Genomic DNA, 22046 nt, shown 5'->3' on the forward strand with positions numbered 1-22046 from the left:
TGCTGCTTTGAACATTGTCGTACATGTTTTTGTGTGAACGTATGTTTTCAACTCTATTGGTATATACCTAGGAGTGGAATTTCTAGATCATATGATAACTCTTTAGCTTTTTGAGGAACTGCCCACTCATTATTTTTTATTTCTTTCTTGAGAAATTTTTCCCCCTCTTTGACAATCCAGGGCAATGATTCTGGAGTTAGGATGGTGAGTTTTTTCTTCAACTTAAGATGTCCTTCCAGAGATGTGATGTTGAGAATAAATTAAAAGCCTGGCATGGTGCTCCTCTCTTTACCTGAAAATGAGAATACTAAGACAACCTAGCAGAATAGTTCTTTTCAGTTGTGTTTAGTGGGTTTTAATGCTTTTAGTTTGCTGTTTGAGTCTATAAAGAGATTGTTGGTAACCTTAGCTGTTTTAGGAGGTAAGAATGCTTCCTAATTGGAATGTTATTTATCCCTATCTAATGGTTTAGCAAGGAGAACTGGAAATCCATCCAATAAAAGTTTCTTCATGTTTTAAAAAGCTATGGAGAAAATGACTCTATATGTAGCACTAGTCATGTCCCTTTAAATGGAAGGAAATATTTAAATGAATTTTGTTAGCATAATTATTTTGAAGATGTGTTGGCAAATTCAGCTAAAGCCATTAGTGTAAAATTTGTTTGGGTCTTATTTTAATATTTATAGTAATTGTTCCTACCTGTTTTGAAAAAAATTGAGTTTCTATTTAATTTAAACATCTTAATCATAGGTGAGGAGATCTTTAAATATGTTAAAATGATAAAATGTAAAATTCAGCCCAAGAGAAAGGTGTGAATAACAGTTGAAGAATTTTGTGAGACGTCAGAAAAATTTAGTAACATTTAACTTAAATCTAAGGCTGTAGGCTACAAAGACTGTGAGATCAACTCTGTGTTTAAGTTATGAATTCCCTACCATACAAAATGTGTATTAGAGTCCTTGAGAAAAATGCAGGAATGTCCTGGCTGAGATGTCTGACAATAATAAAAGCTCGATCAGCTAAAATGATATTACCAAAAGTGTCTTGGGATGATGCAACTGTTTCAAGAATGGGTAGGCAACTTTTAACCCTAGGGAGATTTAGAACTAAGTATAAAAATATTTGAGAATCAAATTTATGGTATGAATGATTTTATGGTAAAGAGGCAGTATACATTTTTAAATATACTTGTTACGTAGCCCATTACAGTAACATGCCAGTCTTCTGATTCCATTTTAAAAGTAATGATTATGTAATTAATTTATTCTTATGATTGTTAAATAGAAATCTTACCAAATTTATATACATTGCATGAACATTTATGAAAACATAAGACTCACCGTATTTGTACATATAATTTATTAGATTTAGAAAGGTTACTTTAAGTACTAGGAAACTTTTGTGAGATAAGTGAAATGTCTAAAGTAAATAGAATATTTCCTGGTATTTAACTAGGTTTATAAATGCAACCAAATATAATTTCAAACTCTTAAAAATAATTTTTGATTGGATGTTAGACATTGTGAATGTAATGTTAAGTGCTTGACTGTTTTTTCCTTACAGAGTATTTGTTCTGCTTTTTGCTTTTTTTTAAAAGATTGAAGTATAGTTAATTTACAGTGTTGTGTTAGTTTCAAGTGTACAGCAAAGTGATTGTTATACATATATATACATACATATATATATATATATATATATATATATATACTCTTTTTCAGATTCTTTTCCATTATAGGTTATTACAAGATATTGAGTATAGTTTCCAGTGCTGTACAGGTCTTTGTTTTTTGCCTGTTTTATATATGATAGTGTGTATATGCTAATCCCAAACACCTAATTTATCTCTCCCGCCCATCCCCCCCACCCCTCCCCCCTCCATCCCCTTTGGTAACCGTAAGTCTGTTTCCTGTGTCTGTGAGTCTATTTATGTTTTGTAAATAAGTTCATTTGTATCATTGTTTTAGATTCCACATATAAGTGATATAGTATGATATTTGTCTTTCTCTGAATTACTTCATTTAGTATAATAATCTCTAGATCCATCCATGTTGCTGCAAATGACATTATTTCATTCTTTTTATGGTTGAATAATATTCCATTGCATATCTTCTTTATCCATTCATCTGTTGATGGACATTTAGGTTGATTCCATGTCTTGGCTATTGTAAATAGTGCTGCAATGAACATTGAGGGTGCATGTACCTGTTCGAATTATGGTTTTCTCCGGATATATGCTCAGGAGTGGGATTGCTGGATCATGTGGTAACTCTATTTTTAGTTTTTTAAGGAACCTCCATACTGTTCTCTATAGTGGCTGTACCAATTTACATTCCCACCAACAGTGTAGGAGGGTTCCTTTTTCTCCACACCCTCTCCAGCATTTATTATTTGTAGACTTTTTAATAATGGCCATTCTGACTGGTGTGAGGTGATAACTCATTGTAGTTTTGATTTGCATTTCTCAAATAATTAGTGATGTTGGGCATTTTTTCATGTGCCTGTTGACCATTTGTATGTCTTCTTTGGAGAAATGTTTATTTAGGTCTTCTAACTATATTTTGATTGGGTTGTTTGTTTTTTGGCTATTAAGCTATACGAGCTGTTTGTATATTTTGGAAATTAATCCCTTGTCAGTCACATCATTTGCAAATATTTTCTCCCATTCTGTGGGTTGTCTTTTTGTTTTGTTTATGGTTTCCTTTGCTGTGCAAAACCTTTTAAATTTAATAGGTCCCATTTGTTTATTTTTGTTTTTGTTTCCATTACTCTAGGAGACAGATCCAAAAAAATATTGCTGCAATTTATGTCAAAGAATGTTCTGCCTACATTTTCCTCTAGGAGATTTATAGTATCCAGTCTTACATTTAGATCTTTAATCCATTTGAGTTTGTTTTTGTATGTGGTGTTAGAGAATGTTCTAATTTCATTCTTTTACATGTAGCTGTCCACTTTTCCCAGCACCGCTTATTGAAGAGACTGTCTCTTCTCTATTGTATGTTCTTGCCTCCTTTGTTGTAAATTAATTGACCATAAGTGCGTGGTTTTATTTCTGGGCTTTCTATTCTGTTCCATTGATCTATACGTCTGTTTTTGTGCTGGAACCATACTTTTTTGATTACTGTAGCTTTGTAGTATAGTCTGAAGTCAGGGAGTGTGATTTTTCCAGCTTTGTTCTTCTTTCTCAGGATTGCTTTGGCTATTTGGGGTCTTTTCTGTTTCCATACAGATTTAAAAAATTTTGTTCTAGTTCTGTGGAAAATGCTGTTGGTAATTTGATAGGGATTGTGTTGAATCTGTAGATTGCCTTGGGTGGCATGCTCATTTTAACAGTATTGATTCTTCCAATCCAAGAATACAGTATATCTTTCCATCTGTTTGTGTCGTCTTCAGTTTCTTTCATCAGCATCTTATAGTTTTCATGGACTTTTTTCTTGTAGGCAGCTGTTTGTGGATTAGCTTGAGCCTTACAGGGCTTGGTTTTAAGCTTCACTGGACTAGATCTAGCTGTGATCATATAGTGGCTAGTACTCTGCATTGTGGAATAGATCTAGAGTAGACATTACAATAGGGCTAGCCCTACTACTAAGAAGTATCCCTTCTCTGGTCTCCACTGAATGTTCTCAGTTTTCAAAGAGGTGCTCCTATCTAGGGGGTTAGATCTCAAATGACTTCTAGCCCTTTGTACACTCTGGGAATTTTTTTAGTTTACGACTCCCCAATTGTCTTGGCTTAGCCTTGTGGAATTCACCCTATGCATGCATGGCTTGGTATTCAGTTTGCAAGCTCCCTCTCTAATAGCTTCCTCTTCTCCAGTATTCTTCCCTGTAAATTCCTGCTGCCTTAGACTCACTCTGCTGAAATTCTCCCTTCCTGAGCTGTGGTCTGGAATGTGCCTTTAGTCAGAAAGCTCAGGCTATTGTAGGGCTTATCTCATTTCTTTCCCCTCTCTCAGGGATCACAGTCCTGCAATACCAGTTGTCAGTGTCTGAAAACAGTTTACTATCTATCTATCTACATATATTTATAAATCTTCTAGTAATTTCCAAAAGCACATTTCAGATTTTGCTCAGAGATGGCATACATCATGTCTACAAAGCTAGACAAATAGCCAAGCCCAAAGTCAATAAGCTTTCCTAAACTCTCTCTATAGGAAAGCATTAACAAGAATGGGGAGAGAATGAATAATTATGATCAAGTAAGGCAATCTACCACAGAGAGGTATAAAAAAATATCCTGGCACTCTGTTATCTGAGCATGTCACAAATAGAAAGATGCTAATAACAATGGCAATGATGATTATGATGCTAGTTAGTGTTCAGTAAATGTTAACTATGTGCCTGGGTTCTATTCTAGTTAAATTACATGTGTTAATTCTCTTAAGACTCACAATAACCCTATGAAATAGTTATAATAATTTGTACCATTTTATAGATAAGGAAATTTAAATTTATAGAAGTTAAATTTCTTCTTTTTAAATTTTATTTATTTTTTTTATACAGCAGGTTCTTATTAGTTATCTATTTTATACATATTAGTGTATATATGTCAATCCCAATCTCCCAATTCATCCCATACCACCACCCCCCGCCACTTTCCCCTCTTGGTGTCCATACGTTTGTTCTCTACATCTGTGTCTCTATTTCTGCCCTGCAAACCAGTTCATCTGTACCATTTTTCTAGGTTCCACATATATGCGTTAATATACGATATTTGTTTTTCTTTTTAGAAGTTAAATTTCTCGTCCAAGGTAAGTTGTAACATAAGATGTGAAACTAAGTAGTCTGGCCAAACTCTGGTTTGCATATTCTTGCATATTAAAGGTTCTGAATAATTTTGCAGTGAAGAAATCTGTTTATTAAACCTAGTATTTCAATGTCATTTTGGATATTGGAACACTATTCAGAATTAGGAGGATATCTATTATCAATCCATTGGCCAATATTCCATGGAATGCTGTGCTATAAGATCCTGATGGGTAAAAACAATGTCCTATTAGACTTTATAGTTTGGAGTTAAGAGCACTAAATAACTTCAGTGTCAGATGTCATTTTCTCCCAATTCTTAGTGGTGTTCTTAAGCTCCTAAGCCTCAGTTTCTTCATAAGGTAGGAATGAGTTTCTACCGCATACTTGTGAGGACAATTAAGTGAGACAATGAACATAAAGCATTAAGCACAATATTTGGAAAATGGTAGGAGCCAAGTAATGTTAGATTTTTTACTGTTGTTATTCTCGTTATTATTACTGTTGTTGTTCACATCTAGGTCACATCACTATTTCAATAAATGTTGAATTAATGTATTAGCTTTCAGTTACATTATTTAACATTTTTACCTTATCTATAGTTTTCAATTTGTTTGAAATTTATAGGAAGTATATAGCATGAGTATGTTTGATAACATATCTTCTGGTAATCTTTTAATACTTACATTTGCTATATGGTTATAAGAGAGACTGAAATGTTGTCTCTTTTTGAATTTTAGAGACGTATTACTACATTCCTCCATTAGTTGGTGTCTTTTTCTTGGCTCTAACTCCTATCTGGATTATAATAGCTGCCAAGCATCCAGCCACAAGGACGGTTCTCCACTCAGGCTGGGAGCCTGTGATAACAGCTATGGTTATAAGTAGGTTAGTATTAAAGTGTGTGTTTGTGTGTGCGTGTGGGGGGCAGTTATTCTATATGCATGTATCTATGTCTATATTAAAACAAACCAATTGCCTGTTTTTATTTCTTAGGTCAATCATTTTATACAGTCAGTTCTTTATTATCCCAAGTAATAGGGATATAGTGACAAGAGTTATTGAAATCAGTGGATGTATGGAACCTCATTTGCTACCAGTTCCAAACTTTTCCCCAGCCAAATCCTTACCAGATTGATGATTAAAATTTAGTGGTGTTTGTCTTTGTCTGTGTGAGTTTTAACCTGACAAGGACATTACTTATTTTGAACAGTAAGTGCTCGGATAAGTATCAGAAAACCTTAGAAATGTACATACCATTTGACTACGCCACTTCTAGGACTCTGACAGGACTTAAAGATATAATTATGGATCTATGCAAGTGATTAAGTTGTAAGGATCTTCATCACAGTGGAATTTTTAATAACAAAAAAGAGAGAGAGAACACCTTAGATGTCTAGTAATCAGATGTTGATTGAATAAATTGTGACATAGTCACAAAATGGAATATTAGTCAGCCATCAAGAGTAGCATTGCAACACTCCTTTGATGTGGAAAGGTGTTCGTTATACATTTGGTGAAAGGAGAAAGCTAGAAAAGAATATGAATTTCCTATTAAAGATGGTAGATTGACACGTTTATCTTCTTCCTTATTGAAGCTATTAAAATGACAGTAAAAGAATAAAAAAGCTATACAACCACAAAAACAGAAGGGGAGCAGAGAGGACAGTAGGTGAAAGATTTACCAAAATCAGTAAGATAGGAATCGGTTCTATGGTTGTTAACTGAACTATCAGAATGAAAAAAGCTAAAACCTAACTGCCTGCAGGACAAGGGGACACCGATAAGAAGCAAGCTGAACTGAGCCTCAGAAACCCCAAAAGGTGGAGGATTTAGAGGCACTTAGAACTTCTGAAAGCTGAAATGAAGGAGATTGGTTGAAAGAGTAAGAAGCAATTAGAACCTAAAAGCCCTTTGCTAGCTTGACCACCCAGGTGACTGCCCCCTCCCATTCTATAGAAGACAAGAATTAACCCTGGAGAGGGTAAATCATAGAGCCTCTGGATTTAGAATCACCTGCACCAGTGAGGCTGTGGATTAAACACTGTATAAAAAAACAAGAATTAAGGAAAAGTCTACACGCTGAACAATGAAAACCCGATCCCACTTCCTTTTCTTTTCTCATAGAATGCTGGCACTCTGGCTTTTACCCCCAGGCAAAAAATTAGATAATTCATTTCTGGGAAAACTCATCAGCTCAAAAGAAAAACCTGCAAAAACTGACCCTGTGGATCCTTTAGTGAAAGAGCTACATGCCCATCTGATCATTCTTCAGTGAGGCCCCCCTGCTGACAAGTTCTGCTCTTGTGCACAGAGAGCTCCAGATATGCTTTGCAGTATCCCTTAAGGAGGAGCAGACAGTAAATGGTCGCCAGACATTTGGTTAAGGCTTTTAACATGACAGAGACAAAAAAAAAAAAAAACAAAAACGTTCCCCCAAAATTGCAGGCATCGTTGAAAAGTCTCCAAAAACGATCACCAGTATCCTCAGAGAAATTAGAGAAGTTATGGCATCTATAATGTAAGAACAGAATTTTCTAATAAGGAGGATTTGAAAAATTGCAAGAGCTCTTGGGAATTTAAAAATGTATAAAAAGTAGAAACAAAAAGAATCGGAAGAAAAATCTTGAGGGTAGAGTTGAGGAACTATCCTGGAAAGTAGACCAGAAAGCAAAGAGGTGGACAATTGGAGCAAACAATAAGGAGAGGAAATTATCAAAGAAATAATACAAGAAAATTCCCCAGAATTGAAGAACATGGGCTTCCAGATTTAAAAGGCCCCCTGAGTACCTTGCACAATGAGTAGGAGGGACCCCAAGCAAAGCACATTATCATAAATCCCAAAAGCTTCCAGAGAGAAAAGTCCAGTTGCGTATAAGGGATTGGGAATTGGAATGATGTCCAGCTGCAACACCAAGTGATTCCCTCACAATTCTGAGGGAAAATTGTTTTGAACGTAAAACGTGCTCACTGTATCAAGCAAACATAAGGGTAGACTCAAGAAGCTTTCAGACATGCAGGATCTCAAAAAATTTATTTCCCGTATACCCTCTCATATAAAAGCTGAGAGAAGATGTCTATCAAAATGAGGAAATAATCAAGAAATAAGACGACACAGGAATGAGGAAACCTGTGACAACATGTGGTTCATTTTTCTATGATGTAGATTGTGTTTTCCTGGAGGATTTGGTCAACAGGATCCCATGAAATGTTGGGACCTGGTCATAGTACATAAACCAAGACCCATCGTGGGGAGGTGAAGGGAAGGTACAGAATGACAGCTGAGCATCAGACCTATAGAGCAACTGTCCAGGTTGGCAAGACAGTGACCTTAAGAAGGAATGTCTCTAAGGAAAAAAAAAGGGGAACTGATTGGTTACCTAATGAGTATGTATTCAGAGGCCATTCATTAACTTTGTTCCAAATTTGATTCTGAATTAGTAATAAGTACCTAAAAAAATTAAGAAGAATATGAAACAAGGCAAAACAGTACAAATGGGGAGATCTCAACACACTTTGTGGCCCAGTTGTGAATAATGATTTCACTGTTAAAATAAAGTAAAACCTAAATATTTCACCAAAAATTATAATATAACCAGATTGGCAGGATAGAGGAAGGAAGGGAATTGTGAAGGGACTAAAGTGGGGAGGGAAGGGTAAGAGAGACTAAATGCTCACCTGCCATAGTGGACGTCATTAGGTAAATGTCTAAAATTAAAAATCAAGAAATAGTATAAACATGCTGTTTAGAAATAGAGGATTAAACGCCAGAAGAAACAGTTAAAGAAGTTAAAAAGAATTGCTAGTGGAGAGCAGGATGTGTTGTTAGGGCTAGGGGCTATTTTATAAGCTTTGTGGTACTTTTGCCTTTTAAATGATGCATGTATGTTTGTTTGATAAAAATCAAATTTAATACAAGTGAAGAAAACGACTTTTACAATTTGAGTTTTTATTTTTAAAAATATACATGTTTTGGACTTCCCTCGTGGCTCAATGGTTAAGAATCCACCTGCCAATGCAGGGGACACAAGTTCGAGCCCTGGTCTGGGAAGATCCTGCATGCCACGGAGCAACTAAGCCCGTGCGCCACAACTACTGCGCCTGCGCTCTAGAGCCCGCGAGCCACGACTACTGAGCCCGCATGCCACAACTACTGAAGCTCGTGAACCTGGAGCCCGTGCTTGAGATGAGAAGCCCGCACACCGCAACGAAGAGTAGCCCCCGCTCACCTCAACTAGAGAAAGCCCGTGTGCAGCAACAAAGACCCAACACAGCCAATAATAAATAAATTTATTTAAAATATATATATATATATATATATATATATACTTAAAAATGTCTGGGAGGCTATATATCAACATGGTAACAGTATAACCCTGAATGACATAACTATGGTTGATTTTTTTTTTTTTTTTGCCGTACGCGGGCCTCTCACCGTTGTGGCCTCTCCCGTTGAGGAGCACAGGCTCCGGATGCGCAGGCTCAGCGGCCATGGCTCACGGGCCCAGCTGCTCCACGGCATGTGGGATCTTCCTGGACTGGGGCACGAACCCGTGTCCCCTGCATGGGCAGGAGGACTCTCAACCACTGCGCCACCAGGGAAGCTCTATGGTTGATTTTTATTTTCTTCTTTTTGTTTGTATTTTCTAATTTTTCTATGATAAGTTTTTATCACCTGGGTAATAAAAATATTTAAAAATGTATTTTAGCAAGTGTTCATGTTATATACACAGCATGATCTGTGTGTTTTGGCATGGAGATTTATTCTTTGACATATAACTAGTTTATTCTATGAAATACATAGTTTTTTAAATTACGTAGTAAAATATTTCTAAGGATGACTGTTTTTAGACTTTATAGTATACCTTTTAATGGGAACTCCTAGCAGTTTAGGCATATTTAGCCATTCATTTATATTATTAAAGAATTAAAATAGTAAAGATTTAATAATTTCCTAATATTAACTATCAGGTAGTGGTAAGAACATTTGATCTGATACTTTGACCATCAACCCTGTTATCTGACAGCATATAGTTCATTTTTCTGTAATGTGAATTGCATTTTCCTGGAAGATTTGGCAACAGGATCCCATGAAATACTGGGACTGACACTGTTTTATAGTACGTAGACCAACAGACTGAAGTTAACCAATTGTTAATGGTCTTGGAAACAGACAAACAAAAAATCTCCAAGCTCCATTGAGACACTGAGAGTGTATATCTTGCCACTGTATAGCTGTATGTTATTTTTCCAGACCTCTGTTCTTCAGATCAGCTCTTTCTATGGCTACAACTCATTGTTTTAATTTACCAATGGTCAGACACTGTAATCTACTATATCTAGTTTTAACACAATAAAAGTCATCTCTTTAGTGGCTTGCTTACTTCAAATATGAAAAGATACTCTTTAAACCTTTTTTTAAATTATAAGGGTAATAAATGCACATGGTTTTTAAAAAACTAATAAGTACAGAAGGATATAAAATGACCATGAGTCTCCTGTAAGTGTCACCTATAGGGGTGGACATTGTTAATAATTTCTTACATGTCCTTCCAGACATTTTAATGCACTTAAGGTATATGCTTTTTTCCTTTTTACATGTAACGTATGTAAACATGTAGACCAGAAGGAGAGCCCTGAAACGTGGGGCTACAGCTTATGCCATGTTTTGTTTTCACCATTTTGCTTTTGACAGTGATTTTTACTTTGAATATTTTTTCTTTTTATTCAATTTTTCAAATGTCTAAATATTTTATGTTTAAAAGTAGGGGTGTTTGTATATAAAGAACAACTTCAAATTAGTACATTTCCTTTCCTCTTCCCTAAATTATATGCTTTTGTTTCTTTCAGCATTGGGGGCCTTATTCTGGACACAACTGTATCTGATCCAAACTTGGCTGGGATTGTTGTTTACACACCAGTTATTAATGGTAAGAATTAGATATACTGTTTCATAATGATATCCTATCTCTCTATATTCTTAGGTACAAACAGGAACCTTTGAGTTTAGATTTTAAGAGGTCTATCTTCCCATTCTATTCATTTGATTTTTAATCCCAGGTTGTTGCTCATGGTTGAAACTACACTGTATGTTCTGAGTATGCAGAACACATTTTTGAAAAGAACTCTCACTTAATCTTATCTCTAGATATTAGTTTGAGAATCAGACATACCTGATTTTTAAGATTCCTGTGGCAAAATAGGATATTCCAATTCTATATTATCATTAACTTTGGGCTTACCTGCTTTCTTGTGCTGCTGTGTTGTTGTCCCTGTCAATTTTTGTGGATAAATTACAGTTAGCTAGGTTTAAGCATTGCTGGAGTCAATTCACTCCATTAAAATCTATCACTCCTCTGCTGATCCCTTTCAAATCTGCCTTATATTTTTTCTTATCTATAAAATGGGAATTATAATACTTAAATTCACAGGAGTTTTTATATAAATTCCATTTAAAAAGACAGATTTAATCCAGTCCTACTGGCTTTTGGGCTGGTATTCACTAAATTGGATTTCGGTATAGCCTAAGCCAATATAATTTAAAATAATGCTACCTGGGGAAAACTGTATCACAGGATATATGACACATTTAATATAAATTACTTTTGTATATTTATGGATAAGGAAATATGTTATACAAAGGGAACTTCTCTAAAATCTAATTTCATATCTACAGTTTTTACTGAACATTTTAATTTTGGGATACCTGAACAAATTTCCCCTAGAGATGCCCCTCCCAGTTTTCCTGGTAGCACCATTCTCCCCATCACCTGCCCTTAACATCATGGACCCATTTGATTCAACCTGGCTCTTTCATCCTCTTTGAATAGATAATGACCAAATCTTGTCTATTTGTACATTAACATAATTCACTTGTTCATTTATTTATATAACAAGTATGTCTTACTACTGTAGTCTACTAATGTCTCAGTTCAACCATCATTCAAGTAATAAAGTAGGCTTCCTGACTCACTCCCTATTCAATGCAAGTTGAACGTCACTAGTAGATGGGTCTACCTTAAACATTGTTTTTATTATATTAGTTTTAAGCTGATGAACTTGACAGTGGTTTCCTCCTGCCTGTCAAATCAAATTAGAACTCTCCTGCCTAGCTATCAAGGCTCTCTCTATATGCTCTTGGATGCACACAACTTTATCCTTTATCATTGCGACTTGCTTCTTGCATTGTGGCCATACAGAGATCTAATTTTCACTGCCTGGAATAACTATCACTTTCTTTCCCGCTGTCCGAATCCTCTCAGTGACTATTACTTGATGAATTCACTAACATGAATATTACCCAACAATGACTGTTAGAACTGTATTGCCCAGCATCTCAGTGAGAAATTTAACTTAAATTACAACCCCGTTATTAGTAAGATTTTAGTGAGTATCTCTGTTATTTTGCCTTTTACAAGAAACAGTTTGCTAAAGTGCCCTCATTGGAAGTCTGTGTATGGCATGGCATAGTGGTAAAATCTTTTTTCTATCTCAGTAAGTAAACCTCTTAGTTGGGTATCACAGTGAACACATTTTATGTTACATTATGCTCTTTAAAAACATTGATTGAGAAGATTCACTCCATGCTTCTCAAAAAAGTTGTAACTTCTGAGAACTGAATTTCATTTTAAGTGTGCTGAGATGTACTATTTAAAAGACCCTTCCCTGTTTTATCACCATCGTCATCATCGGCTATTTTTTCCATATTTATTTACTTATTTATTAGTTTATTTTGGCTGCACTGGGTCTTTGTTGCGGCGTGCGGGATCTTTAGTTGCAGCATGAGGACTCTTAGTTGCGGCATGTGGGCTTCTTAGTTGAGGTATGTGGACTTCTTTAGTTGCTGCATGCGAACTCTTAGTTGTGGCATGCATGCGGGATCTAGTTTCCCACCAGGGATCGAACCCAGGCCCGCTGCATTGGGAGCGCAGAGTCTTACCCACTGTACCACCAGGGAAGTCCCCATCATTTGCTATTTAGTGAGTACCTACTCTGTGGCAGATTACTTTTAGTTCTTTTATGCATGTTATGTTATTTAATCCTCAAATAAAGGTAAGGTCTCATATCTAGCAAATGGTGGTTTAAACCCAGATCTGCTTGATATCCCAAAGCCTGTGACTTTTTTCCTTCAAAATGAACAGCTACTAATTTATCTGTTATATGAGATACGGGAATACACACTTTGTTTAAAGTAAGGCATATCTGTGTTGATACTGTGATGAGGGTATCTTTTAATGCTTATTAACATCTCTCAGAACCAGTAACATTTTTTTAAAATATATTTCATGTAACAATAGTTCTTGAGGTGTTCAAAAGTGAGTTCTGTGGTCAGCTAAGTTTTGGAAACATTAGGTTAAAAAGATTTCTTTTCCACAGGGTGCTGTGAGTCTCCCCTTCTGGAACTTTTGTTAGAGAGGGGTTGGAATTTCTGGATCTAATCTTCTTTCTAAACCCTAGACCATACTTTGAGAACTACTGATCTAGGTCTTATTATATCTTTATCACAGTCTACTTTCAAATAATGATATATCGTTTTACATAAAGGATAAGAACCTTATATTAGTATACTTGGATTTTCACTCTTTCTTATGGGCTCTTTTTGTCATACATTTTACTTTGTTATAAATCCTATCACATTATTTTTGCTTTAAACAAATATTTTTTAAAAAGATAAAAAATGAGAGGGTGGTATCTTGTACATTTCCCAAGATTTTTCACATTCTCAGCACTCTTCTTTCCTTTGTGTAGATTGAGATTTCCATCTGGCACTGCTTTCCATCTTCCAGAAGAAGCACCTTTAATGTGTCTTACAGGGCAGCTCTGCAGAGAAAACAGAGGCTTTAGGCAGGTGTCTCCCAGCTTCCTTCTGCTTCCTTTCCCTTCAGCTCTAACAGTGTCTACTCTTAACCTTTTTCACTCCATCTCAGAAGAAGAGCAGACTCTTTTATCTAAGACCATTACACCTCCAGTGGGATCCTTACTCTCAGTTATCTTAACTTTTCCTGTATCTTCCATACCTTCCTCTCTTCCATCTTTCCTCTTTTTTTTTTTTCATCTTTCCTCTTTAGTTTACAATTGTACTCGACTCTTTCGTTCTAAATCACCTTTCCCACAGTGTTCTGCCTTCTCAAGCTTCTGTTTTCTCCCTTCTACTCTTTACAACCAAACTTTTCAAAGTGTAGCCTGTACTTGTAAAATTTCTTACAATGTCTTCCATCCCTCTCACTCTACATAACTTTTTTTACTGAGCTCCACAGTGACCTCCTAATTACTTTATCCAGTAACTTGTTTTCAGTCTTCATTCTGTTCAGCTGTTTGATACTAGTTAATCTGCCCTTTTGCAACTCTCCCAATTCTCTTCCCATTCTCTGAAAATTCTTCTCCATTTTCCTTCACTAACTCCCCCTTTGTATCTGCCTCTTTAAGTATGTGTATTCTTCCAGACTCTGTTCTTGATTATCTTCTATTCTCACTTTTCACCTTCTTTATGAGGGATATTGTCTAGTTCAGAGGTTTTCAAAGTGTGGTCCCCAGACTAGCAGCATCACCTGGGATCTTGTTAGAAATGCAGATTCTCAGGCCTCAGCCCAGACCTCCCATGTCAGAAACTCTAGTGTAGAACCCAGCAATTGATTCTGACACATGCAAATGTTTGAGAACCATTTGTCTTAGTTATGTGACTTCAGCTCTCTATCCCCCGTCTTGACCTTCATTCACTTCCAGATCCATATTTAAACAGATATTTCCACATGGAAGATCCAAAGCTCCAAATTGAACTCGTTATCTTTCCCCCAAACCTGCTCTTCCTTCTGGGTTTCCTGTCAGTTAGTGGTATTATTATCTCCCCAAACAAAACATCCCAAAGTCACATACTCCCTTTCTCTAAATGCTCTCTCTTTTTATCTGCTTTTGAAATACCTTCTGAGTTAGTCTCAACACTTTGTCTCCCCGTGCTCCCTGGTTTTGTTCATTCATCTTCCCTGGGTACATCTGCATAAATTGTCTCCCTGCCTCTACTATCACCCAGTGTAACCTGTCTATCCTCCATACTGCTGTTAGAGTTAGCTTCCCGATCAACAAAGCTGACCCTGTCCCTTGCTTACTTAAAGATCACAGTTAAGTTTCCTGGAGATAAAGTACAAATTATCTAGCGTAATATACTCAATAAGCCCAATCTGCCCTAAAATCACCCTCTCTAATCTCATTTCTCCACCACTCCACCAATTCTTAAAATTCTCATCTTGTTGAATTTTTGTTGCTTTCTCAAAAAGATCATGTCGGGCTTCCCTGGTGGCGCAGTGGTTGAGAGTCCGCCTGCCGATGCAGCGGACGCGGGTTCGTGCCCCGGTGTGGGAAGATCCCACATACCGCGGAGCGGCTAGGCCTGTGAGCCACGGCCGCTGAGCCTGCGTGTCCGGAGCCTGTGCTCCGCAACGGGAGAGGCCACAACAGTGAGAGGTCCGCCTACCGCAAAAAAAAAAAAAAAAAAAAAAAAAAAGATCATGTCATTTCTCTATACCATTCCTTTGTACCCGATGTTCCCTCTGTCTCACTTCCCTTCTTTTACTTACCAAGTTCTGCTTATTCATTCAGACCCAATTAAAATGTCACCTCTTCTGCAAAATAGTTCTCTTTGGGAATTCCCTGCCAGTCCAGTGGTTAGGACTCTGCACTTTCACTGCCGAGGGCATGGGTTTGATCCCCAGTTGGGGACCTAAGATCCCGCAGGCCATGCGGCATGGCCAAAAAAAGTTCTCTTTTCTATGCTTCCACAGCATACTTTTAACATACATAATTATTTTGTACGATGATTCGTTTTTGTATGACTCTCTAGTGCCTAGAGATAGTGCCTAGCATGTTAAGATTTGGTAATTGCTGGATGAATAAATGCATGAGTTTAAGGAACATGCTTTGTTTCGCTGCAAAGTACATATCACCGAATTTGAAGTTATCTTATTAAATAAGTAACACAACTTAGATTATACCCGAAACATTTCATATACTTAGGAACTGGTGAAGTGCATTAAAAAAAGGCAAAAAATAAATAAATAAATAGAAAAATGGTTCTTACTATTTGTATAAAAAACTAGCAGTGATGGCAACATTTATTACTTTCCTTAACAATTTCTCCTGAGTGTAACCATAGAAATTGGTTTCTCAGCATTTCCGCCTCTTTGGTATATTCTACAAGCTTTTTAGATAGGAGTGAATATTTATATATTTATTTATTTTTGGCTGCATTGGGTCTTTGTTGCTGCACGTGGGCTTTCTCTAGTTGCATCGAGTGGGTGCTACTCTTCGTTGTGATGTGCAGACTTCTCATTGAGGTGGCTTGTTGAGGAGCATGGGCTCTAGGCGCGTGGGCTTCAGTAGTTGTGGCTCGCAGGTTCAGTAGTTGCGGCTTGCAGGCTCAGTAGTTGTGGCACACAGGCTCAGTAGTTGTGGCTCACGGGCTCTAGAGTGCAGGCTCGGTAGTTGTGGCACATGGGCTTAGTTGCTCCACGGCATGTGGGATCTTCCTGGACCAGGGATCGAACCCTTGTCCCCTGCATTGGCAGGCGGATTCTTAACCACTGTGCCACCAGGAAAGCCTGGAGTGAATATTTAGATAGGGGCTCTTTAGATACTGAAGGAAGTTATCAATCCCAGGAGTGAATATTTTGTGGACAGAAAGAGTTGAGCTAGAGATCAATTGGTTTGAAGAGGGATGAGCTCAGTTAGTGTAGCCAGGGGAAATGATTCAGAAGGAACCATTTCTTCAGTGGTTCGGAAGTCATTTGAGAGTTCAGTTTTTGTTGAGTAGAAGCAATAGCTAAATAAATGAAGGTATAGCCTTAGATAGAATGTCATGAACAATCAAAATTAAAGAATTACATTTCACATAACAACAAAGATGAATTTTAGGAACTTAATATATGTGAATTATCCCATTTCTATAAAGTTCTAAAGCATGTTTAGGAATACATATATATGTGGTCATAGCATAGAAAACAAGAGAATGAAAAACACAATTCAGGATAATTACTCTGATTGACGAGGAAGGGCATGGGATTGGGGAGGGCACATAGGGTACTTCAAATGTAAAAATCATGCTGTATTCCTTTTCTTAATTGGGTGATGGGTACATGGGTGTTTTTGCAATATGGTTATTTATAGCTTATGTGTATTTTATAAATATTATTTCTGTATCTGTTAAATATTTAGTACAAAATAAAAATCCTGGAAGTAGCACTTTTAGATTTCTTATTAAATGGTTGACTATGAAAAGAAAAGAATTAGAATAACAGCTAGGTGTCCAAATGAAGAATTTCCAAGGTAGGAGGGATATAGGTATGTTTATTGACAAGGAGGCAAAGCAATAATAGAAAAGGAAAGATGGAGGATGCATGAGAGATGGTGAAGAAGGAAAGGGCAAAGTCCACAGAATGATGGGCTACAAAGTAGCCTTGGAAAGAAAGGATACCCCTTATTACTTCAATGTGGTAAGAAAAGGAGTCCTGAAGAGAGACTAAGGTGAAGGGCCTTACCTATAAAGACATTCTCAGTTGTCTCAAGAAGGTAGATAGATTTCCCAACCTGTTTCATGTCGTGACACACACAGAAAATTGTAATATTAGATGGCACACTAGGGAGAAGAAGGAGGCCACTTGGAACCAGAGGCAACCAACCTGCCCCTGCAGAGCTTCGAAGGTCAGTATCTTGACACAGCTGTAAACTATTCAAGGCATCCTGGTTTGGGAAGTTCCGATCGAGGCAGTGTTTCTCAACCTTTTTTTCATTATGACCCTCTGAGGGAGCCATTTAAAACATTTTTTCCCCTAAATGTTCCCACCCATGAAATTTTAATATCACAGATATCCAATTTATCCATTTCTATACTGTATGTATGTCCGTGCTTTATACATAAAATGAGTGAAAAATTTTTTTCTCCCCCCAAGAACAAATTTTTGTCCCCACTAAGAATGCATGATCTAGGGTAAGGGAAGCAGAAAATTTGGAGACCTTGTAAGTCACTCATCAGGTTGCCGACACGTACATTGGAAGGAAGTGGTAGAGGTTAATGTGCCTGCCCTCATTTAGAGGAAAGGGTCTTCACTCTGAGGGGCTTACATGTATTTCTTCTTAAAAATAAAGAAAAAGAAAAAAATGGAAGACACATCTCCCCTATCCCTTTGCATTTCTTGAAACTAAAAGAGCAGTTCCTGTGTGTGAGTTCTGATAAGGAGTCACGAAAGGAGGAGAGGTGAAAATGCAGAGATGTGTGGAGATGGCCAAAATATGTAGGTATATATGGAAGATACTAGATCTGCTGTGCTGTTGATTATAGGGCTTTGCTTTTGAACAAAATGAACTTTTATTTCAGGTTCCCTTAGGAATGCCCAAAAGAATTATTGACATAATTTGAAATATATTCTATGCTGTGAAATCTATTCTGTGCTAAACATTTGCTGGAAACATATATTTCTAAATTTAATAAAACATGAAGTTGGATTTTAAAGCAGTCCTTTGATGAACCTTCTGAATTTGTTCATACTATCAAACTTTCTGTTATCAGTGGAGCTCATTCTAGCAATAAGGCACTTAGAAATTAGGTCTTATGGATACTGAAAGCTCTCACTAATTATTTAGTATGTTGAAAATCTGTTTTTTATTAATGTTATTAATTTATGTGACAATCTTTAAAAGCTCTCTACTATCTCTAGTAGTGCAGTTAGTCTGTGAGGAATTTCAGTAATTTAAAAGAAATGCTGGGGGCTTCCCTGGTGGTGCAGTGGTTGAGAGTCCACCTGCCGATGCAGGGGAGCCTGTGCTCCGCAACGGGAGAGGCCACAACAGTGAGAGGCCCGCGTACCGCTAAAAAAAAAAAGAAATGCTGATAGACTTGCTCTTAATAGAAACGTAGAGTATGTTGTGATAGCAAGAAAGCATTTCTGACATTAAGGGAAGCTATTCAAGGTAATAATTCTGCTATAGTTTAAAAATATAACCAGTGCTCATGATGAGATCATGATGGGGTTTTAACTTCATGAGAAGTTAAAACTTTAATAAGTTTCTATACTAATTATGTTAATTATTTTGTCTTTCACATGATGCCTTTAATCTACTTGGAACTGATTTTTGTGTATAGTATGAGAATAGGGGTCCAATTTCATGGTATTTTTGGGCATATTAATAACTGTCTTGGTACTGTTTATTGAAACATCTATACCACTCTTTATTGATCTGCAGTACCTCTTTTGTATGTCACAGATTTCATGTGTATGCGTGCGTGTGTGCATGTGTAGTTACCAGGTTAAAAAAGTACCCAATTCCTGGTTTGCTAAGAGTTTTTAATAATAAATAATAAAATGCTGAATTTTATCAAATTTTCTGCATTTATTCATATAATCATATTATTTTTTCCTTCATTTATTTGTTAATGTACCGTATTATATTATTTTCAATTATTAAATCAGCCTTACATTCCTAGCATAAATGCAGTTTTGTTGTGGTGTATTACATATTTGACATTTTGCTGGATTTGGCTTGCCAACAGTTTGATATCTTTTTTACATTTATTTTTATTCATAAGATTGGCTTATAATTTTCCTTTTTCATATTGTCATTGTTGGATTTTGAACTCAGAGTTATGCTAGTCCCATTATGTGAGTTAGATATACTTACTCATACACTTTATACTGTAAAGTAATGTAAGATTTTGTAATCTATTCTTTTTATTATTATTTGTTACTTAAATATTTGGTAGAACTCACTTGCAAAAAACAACAACAACAAAGCAAACAACTTATGTGGACCTGGTGATTTTTTGAAGAAGATTTAAAATTTTAGATTTAATTTCTTTAGTCATAGAATGATTCAGATTTTGTATTTCTTCTTGAGTTAATTTTGTTAAATTATATATATTTTAGAATATTTTCCCATTTAAATTTTCAAGTTTATTGGCATAAAGTTGTTCATAATCTTATTTTTAAAATATTGGTAGTAATTGGAATTATGACTTCCTTTTTCTTCCTATTGTTTGTCCCTACTCTTTTTTTCTTTTCAGATAACTGATATGTAGCTTTATTGATCTTCTTACTTTTTTCTCTTTCATTACTTTTCTTATTCAAGTTTGTGTTTATATTTCTGTCTTTTCCAACTTCTTGAGATGGATGCTTAGGTCAGTAAGTCTTCCTTCTGTTTTAAGTATGTGCTTCTCATTGCTGCTTAGGCTGCACCCCTCCTGCTTTGTATGTAATATTTAATTTCCATTCAAATACAAATGTTTAAAAATTTCTATTATGATTTCTTCTTTAATTCACAAGTTATTTAAAGGCATGTTCTCTCAGTTTCCAGATAGTGAAGGCATCATGCCCTGAAGGTTTTTTTCATGAATAAGTTTTTAACTATGAATTCAGTTTCCTCAATATAGGGTTTCTCAGTCCTGACACTTGTGATATCTGGGGCCAGATAATTTCATACTGTGGGGGGTGGGATCCTGTGCACTGTGGTTTGTTTAGCAACATCTCAGGCCTCTGCCCACTTGATGCCAATGAAACATCCCAAATTACGACAACCAAAAATGTCTCCAGATATTGCCAAATCTCTTTTTTTTGGATTGGGCGTCGATTATTGGTGGCAAAATCACCCCCAGCTGAGAACTACCGCTTCATAGATACAGGGCTATTCATGTTATCTATTTCTTGCCAAGTGAGTTTTTATAGTTTGTGTATTTCAAGGAATTTTAAAATTTCACCCAAGCTATTATTTTCTTGCATAAAGCTGTTCATGGTATAACCATATTATTCTTTTAATCCTGCATAGTCTGTAGTGATGACTCCTCTTTCATTCTTAATATTGAAATTTCTGTCTTCTTTTATTCTTGACCTATTCAAAGAAGCAGCTTTTGGTTTCATTTCTTTTCTCTATTGTTTTTGTTTTCTATTTCATTGATTTATGCTCTTATACTTCTTATTCCTTCTTTATGCTTCCTTTCAGTTTAATTTTTTTTTTAGGTTCTTAAGATGGGAACCTTAGATCATTGATAATAGATCATTCTTCTTTTCTAATATAAGATTTAATGCTGTGAATTTCTAAGGACTGCTTTATGTGCAGTACTTATCTCAATATGTTGTGTGCACAAATCTCAATATGTTGTGTTTTCATTTTCATTAAATTCAGAATATTTTAAAATTTCCTTTGTGATTTCTTTTTTGACCTGTGGGTTATTTAGAAGTGTATTGTTTGCTTTCCAACATTTGGGGGAATTCTCAGATATCTATCTTTGCTGTTGTAGCCAGAAAACATACTTTATGTGTTCCAGTTTTTTCAAATTTATTGAGACTTGTTTTATGGCTCATAGTATGGTCTATCTCCGTGAATGTTCCATTGTGTATATTTGTAAAGAATATGTATTCTGCTTTTGTTGGGTATTGTGTTCTATAAATGTCCTGTAGATCAAGTTGGTTGTTATTATTGTTAAAATCTCCTGTATAGTTTTGATTTTTTTAAAATCTGTGTATTCTACCAGTTAATAAGAGAAGAGTGATAAAGTCTCCAAGTATAAATACCAACTTGTCTGGTTTTTTTTTTTTTCAGTTTCATCAGTTTTTCCTGTGGGTATTCTGAAGATCTATTTTTAGGTGCAACTACATTTAGGATTGTTATGTCTTTTTCATGAGTTGACCTCCTCAGCCGTTATTCAATGTTTGTTTTTCTCTCTGGTAATATCCCCTGTTATAAAGTCTTTTCTTTCATCTTTCTGATATTGATATAGCCACGCTAGCTTTCTTTCCCCTAGTGTTTATATGGTATATCTTTTTCCATACGTTTACTTTTAACCTATTTATGTTCCCATCTTTTAATAATGCATATTGTAACCTCTTTCCTACTAGATCCTTTAACATATTAATCATAGTAATTTGAAAGTTCTTGTCAGATAGTTTCAACACCTGAGTCCTGAGTCTGGTCCTATTGACTTCTTAACTCCTGATAATAGTCTGTTTTCTTTATTGCTTTTTACTGTCTCAGAAATTTTTTATCAAATGCTGGACATTGTGTATAAAAGAACATTGGAGATTGAGATAAATATTATTTACGCCTTAAAGGCAGGCTTTTTCTTCTATTAGGTCATTAGTATGGAGGACTGTGTGAGTCTCATCAGTAGTTGAGCCGGGTCTGGTTTTTGCGGTTGTTATAGTTACCTTCAGTGCACCACTGACTTCAAATTTATCAGTGAGCTCCTGCTACCTTATGCTCAGTGTGAAGCTTGGAGCGCTGTATGCCTGGAGCACGAAAGGCTTAACTATCTGTGCTCTTGCTTCT

General features: G+C 36.0%; 1 protein-coding gene across 1 annotated transcript in view; it reads left to right on the plus strand.

Annotated features, from left to right (window-relative positions):
• Window positions 1-22046, plus strand: part of SLC41A2 (solute carrier family 41 member 2) — a 102807-nt gene that overhangs the window by 45512 nt on the left and 35249 nt on the right. Inside the window, exons 6-7 of the mRNA XM_065887268.1 lie at window positions 5483-5630; window positions 10593-10672. Coding sequence (XP_065743340.1) covers window positions 5483-5630; window positions 10593-10672 — 228 coding nt within the window. The remainder of the gene's footprint in view (window positions 1-5482; window positions 5631-10592; window positions 10673-22046) is intronic.

The sequence above is a fragment of the Phocoena phocoena genome, chromosome 11 (genome assembly GCF_963924675.1).
Source record: "Phocoena phocoena chromosome 11, mPhoPho1.1, whole genome shotgun sequence".
Lineage (NCBI taxonomy): Eukaryota > Metazoa > Chordata > Mammalia > Artiodactyla > Phocoenidae > Phocoena > Phocoena phocoena.